Source organism: Apodemus sylvaticus, chromosome 7, assembly GCF_947179515.1.
Source record: "Apodemus sylvaticus chromosome 7, mApoSyl1.1, whole genome shotgun sequence".
In the NCBI taxonomy this organism is placed as follows: domain Eukaryota; kingdom Metazoa; phylum Chordata; class Mammalia; order Rodentia; family Muridae; genus Apodemus; species Apodemus sylvaticus.
Window position 1 is genome coordinate 109,871,254 of NC_067478.1, and position 13,954 is coordinate 109,885,207.

Genomic DNA, 13,954 nt, shown 5'->3' on the forward strand with positions numbered 1-13,954 from the left:
GTATTAAATCACTGAAATGAAGCAACCATTTCCACACCCTATCAATGGAGACCAGTCTGGAAAAATGACAACCTTTCTTTTTTCTTTTTTTTCTTTTCTTCACCCCCCCCCCTTGGATATCAACTTTTCTTTTGCTTAATTCCAGTAATACCCAGAGATGTTAAAAAATTTTATAGTTTACCATCTGGAACGAACTACTATTAGTCATGATCACAGTCTTGCTGTCTGATTCTGGATATCTCGGAGACCAGGGAGAAGGACTGGGCTGGGCAAAAACAAGGTCCTCAGAACCCAGTGGCAGCAATGTCCGACCCCAGAGCCAGTCTTACCTTGACTCATTTCATAGTGCTCAGGCCACAGAGGGCTCACCCCCACTCAGAAGGCCTGGCTCATTTGCAGTTTGCTTGGTATTTTAGCCCACATCTTCTAGAACACAGAGGAACAGGTGGCGAGCCATGGCTTGTACCTCAGTGTAGCCAGGAAGATGGGCTGTGAAGGAGCATGCTAGGTATAAGCCGGGAACCCCTCTCCCCTTGTGCTGTAGCACTCCCTGGTCTTCGGGGAGAATTGTGGCTCCCTGAGATGCAAACACATTGCTGCTTCCACACCAAACAAGTGGTACCATTTAAAATTCCACTCAGAGGGAATGGTGGTAATTGAAGCCATTCATGGGACCACAAAAGCACTGCCACCCTCCAAATTGAACATTTGAATGGCATTTTAAAAGGTGCCAAAATGTGTAATCAATTCATTCAAAAGATATTTCCTGAATATCTAGTGTGCGCATGACTCTGGGATGCTTATTCAGGCGAGATCAAGCCCTACAGTGAGAGCGATTGGAGGGACCTTAGGAACATCGGGCTCTTTTGCAGAGGGACAGCTTGGTGGGGACACTGGAAATCACTGAAAAGGTGGAGGCCCTGGGAAGAGGAGCACACAGGAGCAAAGGCATGGGACAACATCAGCAACAGAGAGAGTGTGTGAAAGCACCAACATAAAATGGATAAGTAGTAAATTCTCTAGAGAAACAGACCTGGAAACATCTTGAACTGGGACCAGAGCACTAATATCTACTGCTAATTTGCATGAAAATCTTTAACTTTCTTTGTAGGAAGTTTAGCTTCTCTTTCTCCCTGTATCCCAGAGTGCAACTTTTCTTGTTCCCCAAGGTAAGAACATAGAACAACTTTACCTCAGGGTGAACTCAGGTGCAGATGGTGACTACCTCACAGTGACAGGATCAAGGAGAGAAAACACCAAGTGGAAATGGACCAGGATGGAAGGAAAGAGATTAGAAAAAGACCCACAAGCTGTGGCAGTATTGGATTTGCAGTTGTCACGACAGGGTCATTCGCTTAAGGCTAAAATACTTCCGGGTGAGAGAGCTTCATTCACACATCATCTTCAAATTCTCCCCTTTCCCTCCCTTCCTTCACTCCTTCCTTCTTTCTTCTCTTATTCCCTCTCCTCACTCCTCTCTCTCCCCCCTCTGTCTTTCATTCTTTCTACTGAGCATCAAACTTAGGGCTTTTACATGCTAGCAAGTACTCTACCACTGATCTACCATTGAGCCACATCCCTGGCTTGCAATAAAATTGTAAGTGCCCAGTCAAAAATACACAATTTACAAAAGAATCATTGATGACCAACAAACATAGAAAATTAAAACACAAACAGTATATATAAAACAATAAGCGGAAAAGCTGATTCAGAATGAGAACTGGTTCCCAGGTAAAAAACCTTTAGACACAAGAAGAAAGGCTCCAGTTAAGTATACTTCTGGCTGAGTGGAAATTCAGAAATCACACATTTGAAGTAACTCAACAATACACACTAAATATACCTTAAAGTGCTTGTATTCTTGCTGTATTTCTATGAATTCACCTTGAATAAAAAAATCCAGTATTAAATAATTAATGGAAAGAGTTTCAAAGATGCCTGATATATTATTCATAATAGTAGAAATTAAATAGATAAAATTTAAATACCAAAAAATGGCCAAATCATAGTGTGCTAATAGAATACTATACAACTAAGAAAATGATGTTCAACAATCTTTTAGTAAAGTTGAAATACATTCACAATACTGGTTAGATACACATCATCTAACATGCTTAGAAACAAAAGCATATATATGTTGTTTTGTTTTTCTAAGTTCACAATATTTTCATTTAGCTGATCCTAAAGTTCAGTGAACTTTAAAATGATGTCCTATCATGCCCAAGACCATAAGTTCAATCTTTAATGCACACACATGCACACACACACACATAATATGCATTCACTAGTCATACCCAGCCCAAACCCTTAGTGTGAAGTGCTCCAAGTTTTGAAACCTTTGAGCACTGAATTAAAACTTTGTATATTGAAACATTTGCATTTTTAATCTTAGGTGTTCAGATTAGTAAATTTTAATGTTAAGTTAAGATAAGAATAGTTACCTACATAGAAATACACTTCCCTATAGTTATGTAACTGTAATAATTAGTCAGGGGAAAAGATTGGAAAGAAATACATTAAATATTATTACACTATGTATTTTAAGTTGTATAATTATTTCTATTTTCCAGTACATGTGAGCCTTTCTTGATCATCAGAAACTATATGTGAAACAAAATATCTTGCACTGTAGCTTGTGTTTACTTTTAATAATTGCATCCAAATCAATATATTGCAACTGCCTGAAGAGAATCAAGTCTCTTGACGATGAATCTCAGCACCTCACACTGGATCTACCACATAGCAAGTGCTCAATCCTTGCTAAACTAATATATGACTGGTCAGATGCAGAGATAAATGAGAAGATAGAAATAAGAATAGATGGCTAGTTGAACAGTTCAACGGTTTAGTAAAATTCTTATCTGGAATCTTCAGGAGACAAAAGAGGCTGATCTTGTGATGGACCCTGAAGCCACATTGTCTCATCCCTATCTAAGAAGGACGTTGAGCTTCTCAGATGCCTGGGCTCCCCAGACCCCCACCAGGCATCGATGCACCCCACCAGAAAGTCATTTGCTTCTATCCCTTCCGGAAGCAGAGAAAGTGAGGGTAACTCCATCCCAGAAACCACATTTTCCTGCATACTCACTGCAGTTTGGCAGGAGAAACACTGTAGATCAGAGTGCCTAACTTCCCAGCTGATACAAAGCTAATAGATATCTGTTCTTCATCCTCTCCAGCTCCATCCTCTCCTGACATATGCTCAGGCCAAACGCCTGTGGATAAAATCTGGTATGAGTTTAAACTTGCTTAGTCGTGCGAACTTAGAGGGAGGAAGTGCCGTTCGCTTTTACTGTGTTGATATCTCTTGCATCAGATTTGCGGTTCTTTGATAGATAGATGCTTGCAGTACGATCGTTCCTCCCTTTACATTGCTAGATGTTGCTCACCCCATAGTGTCAAGTGGCATTGTAAATGTCTCTGAGTGGCTGTAGATAAGATCTCCAAACTACACTGGTTGCTTGTGAAGGCGGGTAGCTTTAAAGCTAGGCAGTGGGGTTTTTCTATTCTCTGACCTCGATGACTTCAGACAAGCTAAGGGATTTCACAGAACTTCAGTTTTTTTTATCAAAATCTTAGGTGGTAGGATAATTAAGAAAATAAATACCCAAGTGCTATGTGGTCCTTGAACACAGTACATAATCCTTATGGAAGCTATCCGTGTCAACTATTATTATGCAAAGAAATCACTTGCTGATTGCTTTTCAAACTATGTTTTTGTACACGTTTTCAAATGCTGTGCAAGAATTTTTTTGCTTCAGATGTTCAGATTACTGTTGTCATGGTAACTCCCTATGTAGAAAATAACGTCACAAGGACACTATAAATTATATAACGCACCAATCATAAGGAATGTTATAAGTAAAAGTAAGACACCTATGAAAATACTTCATGAAAATTCAAGAGACAGGATTTAAACTATAGGACAGATATACCCCAGTTTTTCATGCTGAAAAGATAAAAATGTAAGTCTCCACTGTTTTTAAAAAAACATACTGGAAATATCATCTAATAATAGCTCAACTCAGCTGATGAACTCTTAAATGCATACAGGGAAAGAGTTCCCTTGAGCTACTTTTGGCCAAACATCACCTAATACAACCATAAAATTTACCCAGTCAAAACCAAGTCTTCACACTAAAAGACCCACCTTAAATCAGAGCCTACCCTTGTCTTCGTCCTTCTAAGATACAATTAAGTCTTTCTCAAGGTAATTATCAATAATAGTGATAGGCAGTTAAGCCAGTGCTACCTCAAAACACTGCATTTTGGTGATTTTTTTCCAACATCAACTATACAAGAGTTATATACGGGAGGTTTGAAACTAAGAATTCTGATAAACTACCAAAACAATCTTTAGCAAACAGATTTAGCATCCTACCTGCTTACATTCAATGTAACATAGATCGTCCACATACAGCTTCATAATCAGCCTAACACAAGCACAATACTAGTCATTTTCTAAGCATGTTGGAGGCCCCATCTGGCTAGATGTTTGCCAACCATGTAAGAAAAAGAATGTGTCTTGTTATTGCTTAGTGGACCATTCAAAGCCAAGACCACTCTCATCCTCAAAGTGATGGTGGGCATACAAAGAAATTGAAACACTGTAAAATGTTGTACCAATATTTTAGACTAGTTTTTAAAAGTGCTGTGAGCTTTTTGGCCTACGTAAGCCAGATGAACTGCCCACATTGATCTAATTCTCTCAATAATTGCTCAATTCTCCAATTTATTGCTCAAATGTAGCCAAATTTCTCCCCGTGGAGAAGGAAGACATAATGAGAGCCTGGGAGTACAATGTGCCAAAACGGTACTCATTATCACAAGTAAGGCAAAGGACGTGCGAGAGGGTCCAGGCCTGGAAGGCCTCAAGCTCCAAGACCAGCATGGTTGAGAGTGTATGCCTGTGACTTCTGTAGTAGCATGTGGCCACAGAAATGATAATGTCTTCCTCTGCTTCCTATGTTGCTATTGTACAATCCCGGCTGCAACAATGTCACTCCAAGGTCAAATCTGAGGGTGTGGCTGTTGTGTCCCTTTTAAAATATCTGCCACTGTGAGCAGCCCCATCCATCACTGGTAGCCACTCCTGTCACAACTTCTGCTGCCAGGAGTCAGTCGCAGACATTTGGAGGGTGGCTTACAGGGCACTTCACAAGTAAGACAGCCCCGAGGACATCATGCCCTTGCCAAACAAAGCCGTTTTAGTAAGTGTTGCAGCAGCTGACATGACCTGCCTTCCTTCCCGCCCTCCTCCACAGCAGCCCACATCTCTCATTCTTTCCTGCAGACAGAAGGCAGCAGGGGAGCTGGGTGGAGAGAAGAGTCTGGGAAGATGAGGAGCAAGGCAAGGCCAACAAAAGGGAAAGCAAGATCTGCATCGTTTGCAGTTGAATGTATCAATACCCAGTGTGCACCCAAGCACTGAAAAGCCAACATTTTCCCCTGATGGATAGAGGTCAGTGAAAACATCATATAATTGTATATCCCACAAAGAAAGTACAAAATGGGTTGAATATTCTCAACTCCCCCCAAAAAGTGACTTAATGCCTGAGATGATCAATATACCAGTGACCTTGTATAGTCACATAGTTAAGTGTCACCACAAACTATGAATCCGGACCAAGTGATCACAGTATGCCTCCCTCAAACGTGCCATTAGTTTCAATTTAAATGGTTTGATCTGGAAAATATCATCCTAAGTGAGGTAACCCAATCACAAAAGAATACACATGGAATACAATCTCTGATAAGTGGATATTAATTAGCCCAGAAGCCCTGAATACCCAAGGCACAAATTGCATAACAAATGGCTCCCATGAAGAAGTATGGAGAGGGTCCTGATACTGGAAAGGACTGATCTAGCATGGGAAGGGAATATAAGGACAGAGAAAAAGGAAGGAGGTGATTGGAGAAGGGACGGAGAGAAGAAAGTTTATGGGACATATGGGGAGGGGGGAATCCTGGAAAGGGGAAATCATTTGGAATGTAAACAAAGAATATAGAAAATAAAAATATTAAAAAAAAGAAAACCAAAGTTACCTAATAACTAAGCATTTTGATGTCTAGGGAAGAAAGCATGGGATTTTATATGGAATCACAACAAGCTTTCTCAAACTTCAGTAGTCTAATGGCTCCTCTGCTGATCCTTCAGGCTGTGGCTTTGGCTTTCATAGGCCTCTAAAAAGACTGAGAGGCTACACTTCTGACAAACTTACAGAAGAGGCAGTGTCAAGGTAACCAGTCCAGAGGTCAGAATGTCCAGAAAAGAGAGAATTGGGAAAGGGCCCAGGGGACAGGACAGGATATCCTTAAAAAATTGCAGGCTAGGGGAGGGAAGCCACAGGACCTCCATCTTCTTCGTTCTCAGAATTTCGCTCTCCCTGGGAGACACACTTTGCAATATGTCAAGGGTAAGTGAGAGCAAAGGTGTTTATGGACTTCAGGGCTGCTAGAGCCAATAAAGCAGAGCTCCTCCATCACAGACAGCCCATTAACAACCCATGTTTATTGGTAAAAATGCTCTGAATTTAGCACGCCTTTGTCAGCAAAAGCAATTGATCTTGGCCAGTTAATTTGGCTGGTTTTACAGACTAAGGCCTTACCTCTTTTCTAAGAGTATCCTGCAGTGACGTGAGCCTACCTTCTCTTATCAATAATTTCCAAGAACCCTGAGTCTATAGAGTTCCTAAAACAGATTGTTTAAAATAAAAATAAACCTATCCCATTGGCACCTTGAAGATAGGTTTTAAAGAAATGCCTGTGCCAGCTGCCACATTTCCTGAACATTTGACTAAGCAGCTATGTGTTAGATACGCAGGATAATCAGACAGACACAGAAATATATCGATACATGGATAGGCATATATAAATGTACAATTGATAGGTAGAGACATAGATACAAAGGTACATGGATGATAGCTGATTGATAAATACATGATAGACAAGGATAAGTGAATGATCCATAGATAGATAGATAGATAGATAGATAGATAGATAGATAGATAGATAGATAGATAGGCAGATAGATAGACAACTAATAGAACCTCAAGTTCAAACCAAAGGACGTTTATGCTTTAACAAATGTTCAACGTGCTTCCAACTAAGGAAACAACCATTGCTGTGCTTTAAAACTAACACAGTAATTATATCAAACCCAACTTATACGAAACATGCTCTAATATGACCCAGACCAATGTATGGAATAGTTAAGGGAATGAAAATCACTCCCCTGATTAGCATTGGGACTCTGGTTGCAATCTCTTTGGCTTTTATTTATAGAGTGTCAATGGGGCTGATCTAGTTTAATGGGTGATGATAAAGCCCTGAATTTCCTAAGTGAGTCATAATGATATTCACACCTAAAAATGTTAGACTCTTGGCTTCTGGAGTGGGTAGGAGTAAAGGGCTGCGGAGCCCTCTCCAGATATCATCAAAGGCTATCGTGTTCTCAGCTGTCTGGAATGCCATGCATACTGTCCTGACTGAACCAGGATATAAAGTCATATGCAAAGCATTTGTTTCATTAGCTAAGGCATCCATCTCAGTCAGATGAAGTGCCTTTCTGGTGGTCTGGCTCTGTCACCACATCACAAAAACACAGCTACACAGATTTGGAAAGAAAAAAAGGAGAGTGTAAAGAGAGGGACTGGAGTTCACATGCAAGCCACATAGCAATGACAGTGTGTTACTGAGAAAAGGAGCACCCGTCAGCCAGAGGGTGGGTATAAGGGATCATACCCACTCACCCAGCTCCAGAGCAAACAGTAAGTAAAGGGTAATGGGCCCATGAACTGTAGTGAGTATCTCAGGCAAGGGTGGCTTGCCTAGTCAGAAAGAACTGGTTTGTCACAGGATGGAAGAAGAAAACATTATGCTTTTCAAATAGCACCTGAAACAGACCAGGAAATGGAGAGAAGAAGGCACACATGATGGAGCACGTGGTAGTAATCATTGAGAACAGGAAGATGAACATACACAGGATGGCATGCCCTCTACCACAGTAACACAGAGAGCAAGAAAATAAAACAGTGGCTGGGATACCCTGGGCCAAATCCCTCAATGGACTCTGTGTGTGTGTGTGTGTGTGTGTGTGTGTGTGTGTGTGTGTGTGTGTGTGTGTCTGTGTGTGTGTGAGTGTGTGTGTGTGTGTCTGTGTGTGTCTGTGTGTGTCTGTGTGTGTCTGTGTGTCTGTGTGTGTGTGACAAGAGATAGGGAGAGACAGAAGTAAAAAGATAGAGTGGGGCAAAGAGATGGAAGGAAGACAGATATGCTAGCATGTTAGAGCCATATAATCTCAGGAATATAAATAAGGAAATGCTATCATTTTTGGGAGAACACTGGGTACACTGAAAAGTGGACTAATGCAGCTATAACCAACTTGGAAAGCTCAAACATCTTCTAAGGGAACAAGAAGCATGGGCAAGGAACTAGAGACATGAAAGAGAATGAAGGCGAGGCAATGAATGTTGTAGAGGTGTGTATGTATAGGGATGTGTAGACCCATATGTACACACATATACAGAGACATTTCATGCTATCATGGACATGCTGATGAGCATAAGGACCACACATAAGCATACATGTCTATTGTTGATAACTCTGGACATCTTGCTTTCCCCTTTGCTCAAACTTGTCTCCTGAGTTCACAGTCAGTCACCTAACATCAGCATCTGTGATTCTTCCTCTTCTGCTGAAGGGCTCTTGGCCATCTGAGTGGCAGCTGGAAATACTTGCCAATGGTTACCCTCCCGGAGACAGTTCTCAGTCAAAACTGATGGGAACTCACACAAGCACATTTCAGCCCTCAGACTTCACGGAGGAAAATTCTGAGGCTTGAAATTTATACAAGCTTCAAGAGGGTCCTAGGCAGGACGAAGATCTACCTACAGTAGCAGTTCATTGAGGTCCTGGTTCATTTGTGTTCCTGTAACAAAATTGCACAGGTTGGGTCCTTTATTAAGAACAGAAAATTAGTTCTGTTGAAGGGAAAGTTGGAAACTTTCAGAATAAGGGACCCAATTTGTCTAGTGAGAGATGTTCTCTGTTTCCAAGATAGTGACTACAGATACATTCCCCCAGAGGAGAAGAACATCGTGGACTTACATTACACCAAAGTGGGAAACTGGTAAGAGAAGTCAGACTCCTCCCTCGTGACCATGTACAAATCCACCCATAAGAGCAGACCTCACATCACCTAACAGATTCCTTGAGCACCCACATCCTAACGCTACCACAGTGATGATTAATGTTAACCACATATTCAGGGGATGTAGCATTGTCCTGGTCCTAACACTTGGCAGTGTTCCCTCAACTGGATTTTTATCACACTTCCTTACCACATCTCCCACATAAACTCATAAACTACCTGAATTAAGTTGCTTGCCTCAGGACTTGTTTCTAGGGAAATCCAAACATAGATATGTAAATGTATTTGCATATTCATGCTTACAGTCATACTTGTATACATTTGCATAGCTGTTTGTATGTATGTCTGTATGTCTATATAAACAAGCAGTCTGATAAATATAGACTATGTGCACACAAATACATATTTACATAAATACAGTTGTCTCTCCACATCCATGGGAAACACAATTTGTGGCTCCAACTACCCGCAGATCCAAGGATGTTTGGGAAACTGTCTATTCTAACCATATTAGATGTTTTTTGTCATCATTCCCCCAAATAAAGGAATTTAATACTTGAATTATTAGAATGTGGTATAATAAAATTTACATATCATTTGTATTGTTTTGTCTTCTAAGTAATCTAATGATTATCTCAAGGATATACATGCTATATGTGATTGCCATGCAATTTCACAAATTTAGATAAAGAACTTAAACATCTGAGTTGCGTATTTAGAGGAGATCTGAACAAAACTCTAAGAGATCCTGAGAGACAAAGGGCACTATGCACATGTTGGCTTAACTCTTGATGCAGCACTAGCACTTCCCTTTTTGTTAAAACACACTATCCTCCTCTGTAGGGGAAGCCCACAGGCTAAGGCTCTGAATGCCCCTCCATGTGCCCACCCCATCCCCAACTTCAATCTCCTACCCCATGCACCCTATCCCTAGAACCTCTTCAGTCAAGTGCTCAGTCTCCCACTGGTGCTGGTTAAAACCTTCCATTTCCTTGCTCTCATTCAGTAAGCGATCATCTCACACCTTTGTATGTCTGACACATCAAACTAGCTGTCAGACAAACTTGGTAAGCCGCAGAGTCACATCACAGGTTTGGAACATTACACTCACAAGCAAACATCCCCATGGCTACCACACTCGAGACAGGGCCATTAGCTGTCCAGATATCACTTCATCTTCTTTTTTTTAAGTAGACTACATCAAAAGACAGCAAATGGGGAGATTATTTTAAAGCCAAACCATTTTAATAATGAACTACCAGAACTAAAGTCCATACCTTAAACTTTTGTGTTTGTGAAAAAGAAAATGTGCTATGAGCACACCCCATATCCTAGTTCACCACTCATGCTGTCCTCGGGGTAAAGTTCATCCTTTCTCTCATTTATTCTAACAGTCTAAGACCGGCAACGAGGAACATAATCAAAGCCAGTAGTTACCTAGGAGTACGGGTGAACCAGAAACTACACTAACAGTAAGAAGGGATACAGACTACAGGTCTGGGGAGAAGCATCTAGGCAAGAAAGCTTGGACAAACATCTTTAGATTTCTACTTTTCTCAACTGGACATTAAAGCAGGACTTCCAGGGGCCTGAACTTGGCCTCAAGTATGTTTCATTCTGCACACACTGAATTTAAAAGCACACAAAAATTCACATGCCTCAGTCTGTAACCCCTAAACACATAACCTCATTTCCAGCCCCAGTTCTGGAAAGTTCTGACATCAGTGGTGATGGCATCTGTCATGCTTCTTGGCACCTGCCAAGTTTCTTCTCCATGGAGGGCTGACTGTCCGACTTCAGCACACCTTTAGCAGACAATTTGTTGATTCACACACTTACAATTTCCTATTGAAATCTGCGGGTTTTTTTTTCTCAAACTACTTCCAAAAGATTGTCATGGAAAAAAATATATATGTTACATATTCCAACATGGAAGAAAGGCTAGAAATGGCTATTTTTTAACAAAAAGTGGAAATCACTAATATAAAAAAGCAAAACAAAACTACTTACCAATAATAAGACAGAAGCAAAAGCTTTGTGGAAATGTACAACCTTATGTATATTTTGATTAGGATGTGTGTTTGCAATAGACTGTATCTATCCTGTGTTATTTTATATCTAGATATATACGTATGCATCCCTCTTCCTCCCTGGATCCTCCTTCTATTCCCTCTTTTCTTCCACCTTCATACAAACACCATCGCATGAGCCTGGTCATGTTTCCTTTCATCTGGTCCCGAGGCTGAGTGAGTGTGTGCCGCGGGAGGAAACTACTAGAAAAGACTTAAAAAGAGCTGTGACTCCCAGGGCTTCACATAGCCCTGCTCAGTAAGCACAGGATGCGAGAGGTCCTTGTGCATTCCTCTTTAATCTCCTAAGTCGGATCTGCACCACAAGTGACCTGGGAAGTGTGTGCTTCTTATTTCTCAGTGTGTGCTGCGCTGTAACTCCTACTGTAGACAACACTGTGCAACTGCTGAACACTGGTCTCCCCGTCATCACACTCACCTTGATTCTGATTTAAAATATATTCATTTTAAAACTCTGTAAAATCATAGGAAAATTCGAGCTCTTTTCTCATTCTTAAGCATGCTGGAAAGATGGGTCTATGGGGGTCTCACTAATCTCTGTTCTGTCTGAATCTGTTATTTATAAGCAATTTTCACCTGCCAGGTCCATGCAAGCACAGGTGACCAGCCCACACCCCACCCCACAGAGCAAACTGAGACTAATTGTTTGTCTCTTCTGCTCTCCCTGGGCTGCGCAGAATTGAAAGCTATCCCAACACAAAGTCCCTCTGCTCCATTAAACAGAAGACCGAGGGTCTTCCCCCACATGGGAGTAAAAGAACAAACACCCTCCTCCACTTGAGAGGACAGTAGGTCTTAATGAAAAGCCAGTTTTCTCTCCAGAGGACACAGGGCAGACAATGATGCAGACGAATAGGTCAAGACCAGGGCGCTACTGAACACTGGAAGGAATGCCCGCAAACCAGCACATAGCAAGAGCCCCAACCCAGGAGGTCACCATCACCAAAGCTGCGAAGCTTGCCTCACATGGAATTGGGGTTTCCCTGGCTCTGCATCTTAGCCTAATGAGGAGAGAGTGGAAAAGATAAGGTTCCGCTCAGTGAATGCTAGAAGCGGCTAACCCTAAGGATCACCTAGCAAAGCCCTAGCAGTACTTACAACACAGGAGCACTTGATACATTTGTTTCCTTCTGGCTGAAATTCTTCTCCTTCCCGGTACTGCACACCTTCAAACACACAGCCTGGAAAACAAAAGTTTGGAATTAGAACAGACTTCGTTCAGTTTGGCAAGGTCATTCCGCCCTCTGATTACCATCTTCCACCTGTACCCTCCACCTCTCCCCAGTATAAATCCTCTTTGATTGCAATATTATGCGGAATTAAATAGGGAAAATGATACAGTCCAGATGATTGGCATGTGAGCGCGGGTCCAGAAACCCTGAAGATGATCGAAAACAAATGACTGTGGAACTTGAGTCAGCCCGAGGACCACAGATGTGCGTCGGTGAGTCACGCGGTGAGATTTGGAGCTGCAGCAGGACCATGCTGACCACAGCCAGGGGGCTCAACTCCAGAGAGGTCAGAAGAGGTCAAAAGAGACCAGAGCAAGGCCAGGGAGAGAAGGTCGAGATGAGAAAGAGCAGATGCCTCTGTGGGCGGCCACTTAAATACCAGGAATAACACAGTCTGTTCCTGGCCCAGTATGCCCTTGGTTCCCACATCACCTTCTGAACTGCAGAAAAGGAGCTCTGTCCCTTGTCCCACAGCAGGTGCCTCTGAGTTGGAACATGAACTAAGGTCTGACACACCTCATGCTCTATACAGAGGGCCACGTACAAAGGCAATAACGGTCAGGGATAAGACAGGACATGCCCTATGGTTTTCTGTTCCACTGTGTGTGTGTGTTTGTGTGTGTGTGTGTGTGTGTGTGTGTGTGTGTGTGTGTCTGTCTGTGTCTGTGTCTATGTCTGTGTGTCTGTGTGTGTCTGTGTCTATGTCTGTGTGTCTGTGTGTCTGTGTGTGTCTGTGTGTGTCTGTGTGTGTCTGTGTGTCTGTGTGTGTGTGTGTGTCTGTGTGTCTGTGTGTGTGTGTGTCTGTGTGTGTCTGTGTCTATGTCTGTGTGTCTGTGTGTCTGTGTGTGTCTGTGTGTGTCTGTGTGTGTCTGTGTGTCTGTGTGTGTGTGTGTCTGTGTGTCTGTGTGTGTGTGTGTCTGTGTGTCTGTGTGTGTCTGTGTGTCTGTGTCTGTGTGTGTGTGTGTGTTAATGGGCTCTAGTCCCTGCCAGGTTTATCTCATAAAAGCTCTCACTTCCAGGAAGTGTTGTCTATTCAAAAGTACTCAGGGAAACACTCTAAATGACCTGAGACAAAGGCTGACAAGCAACTGTGTCAGTGAAGAGCAAAACCACTTCCCTCGAGACTGTCCTCGCAAAGCCAGGATAGCTGGGGTCACACCCTACAAAGTAGACAACGTTGGAAATATGGGTAGGCTTTTGTGGAGGACAGAGGAGTTGAAGACAATGGCAGAAGAAATCACCAGCTGCTTAAAGTAATCGGTTCCAGTGGAAGAAGAATGCGGCTAGTCCTCCCTGATTGGCTCCTGGCCCTATCAATCTTCAAGTAACTGTGACTCTGCTCAACAGAAAGACATGATGATAAGTGCTGGATCCAAAATACGAAAGCCAAGTAAAGAGATTCAATTGATGACCCAGGCACGAGATCTTTTTATAGCTATGCCCATAGCTAGCAATCAGCTGCCTCCTTGCTGTTCAGACGA

The 13,954-nt window shown here is 42.1% G+C and overlaps 1 protein-coding gene across 2 annotated transcripts in view; it reads right to left on the bottom strand.

The window, feature by feature from the left end:
- Window positions 1-13,954, bottom strand: part of Bmper (BMP binding endothelial regulator) — a 258,331-nt gene that overhangs the window by 179,446 nt on the left and 64,931 nt on the right. For both annotated transcript variants that reach the window (XM_052188805.1, XM_052188804.1), the window contains exon 6: window positions 12,340-12,422. In XM_052188805.1, the coding sequence (XP_052044765.1) occupies window positions 12,340-12,422 (83 nt within the window). The remainder of the gene's footprint in view (window positions 1-12,339; window positions 12,423-13,954) is intronic.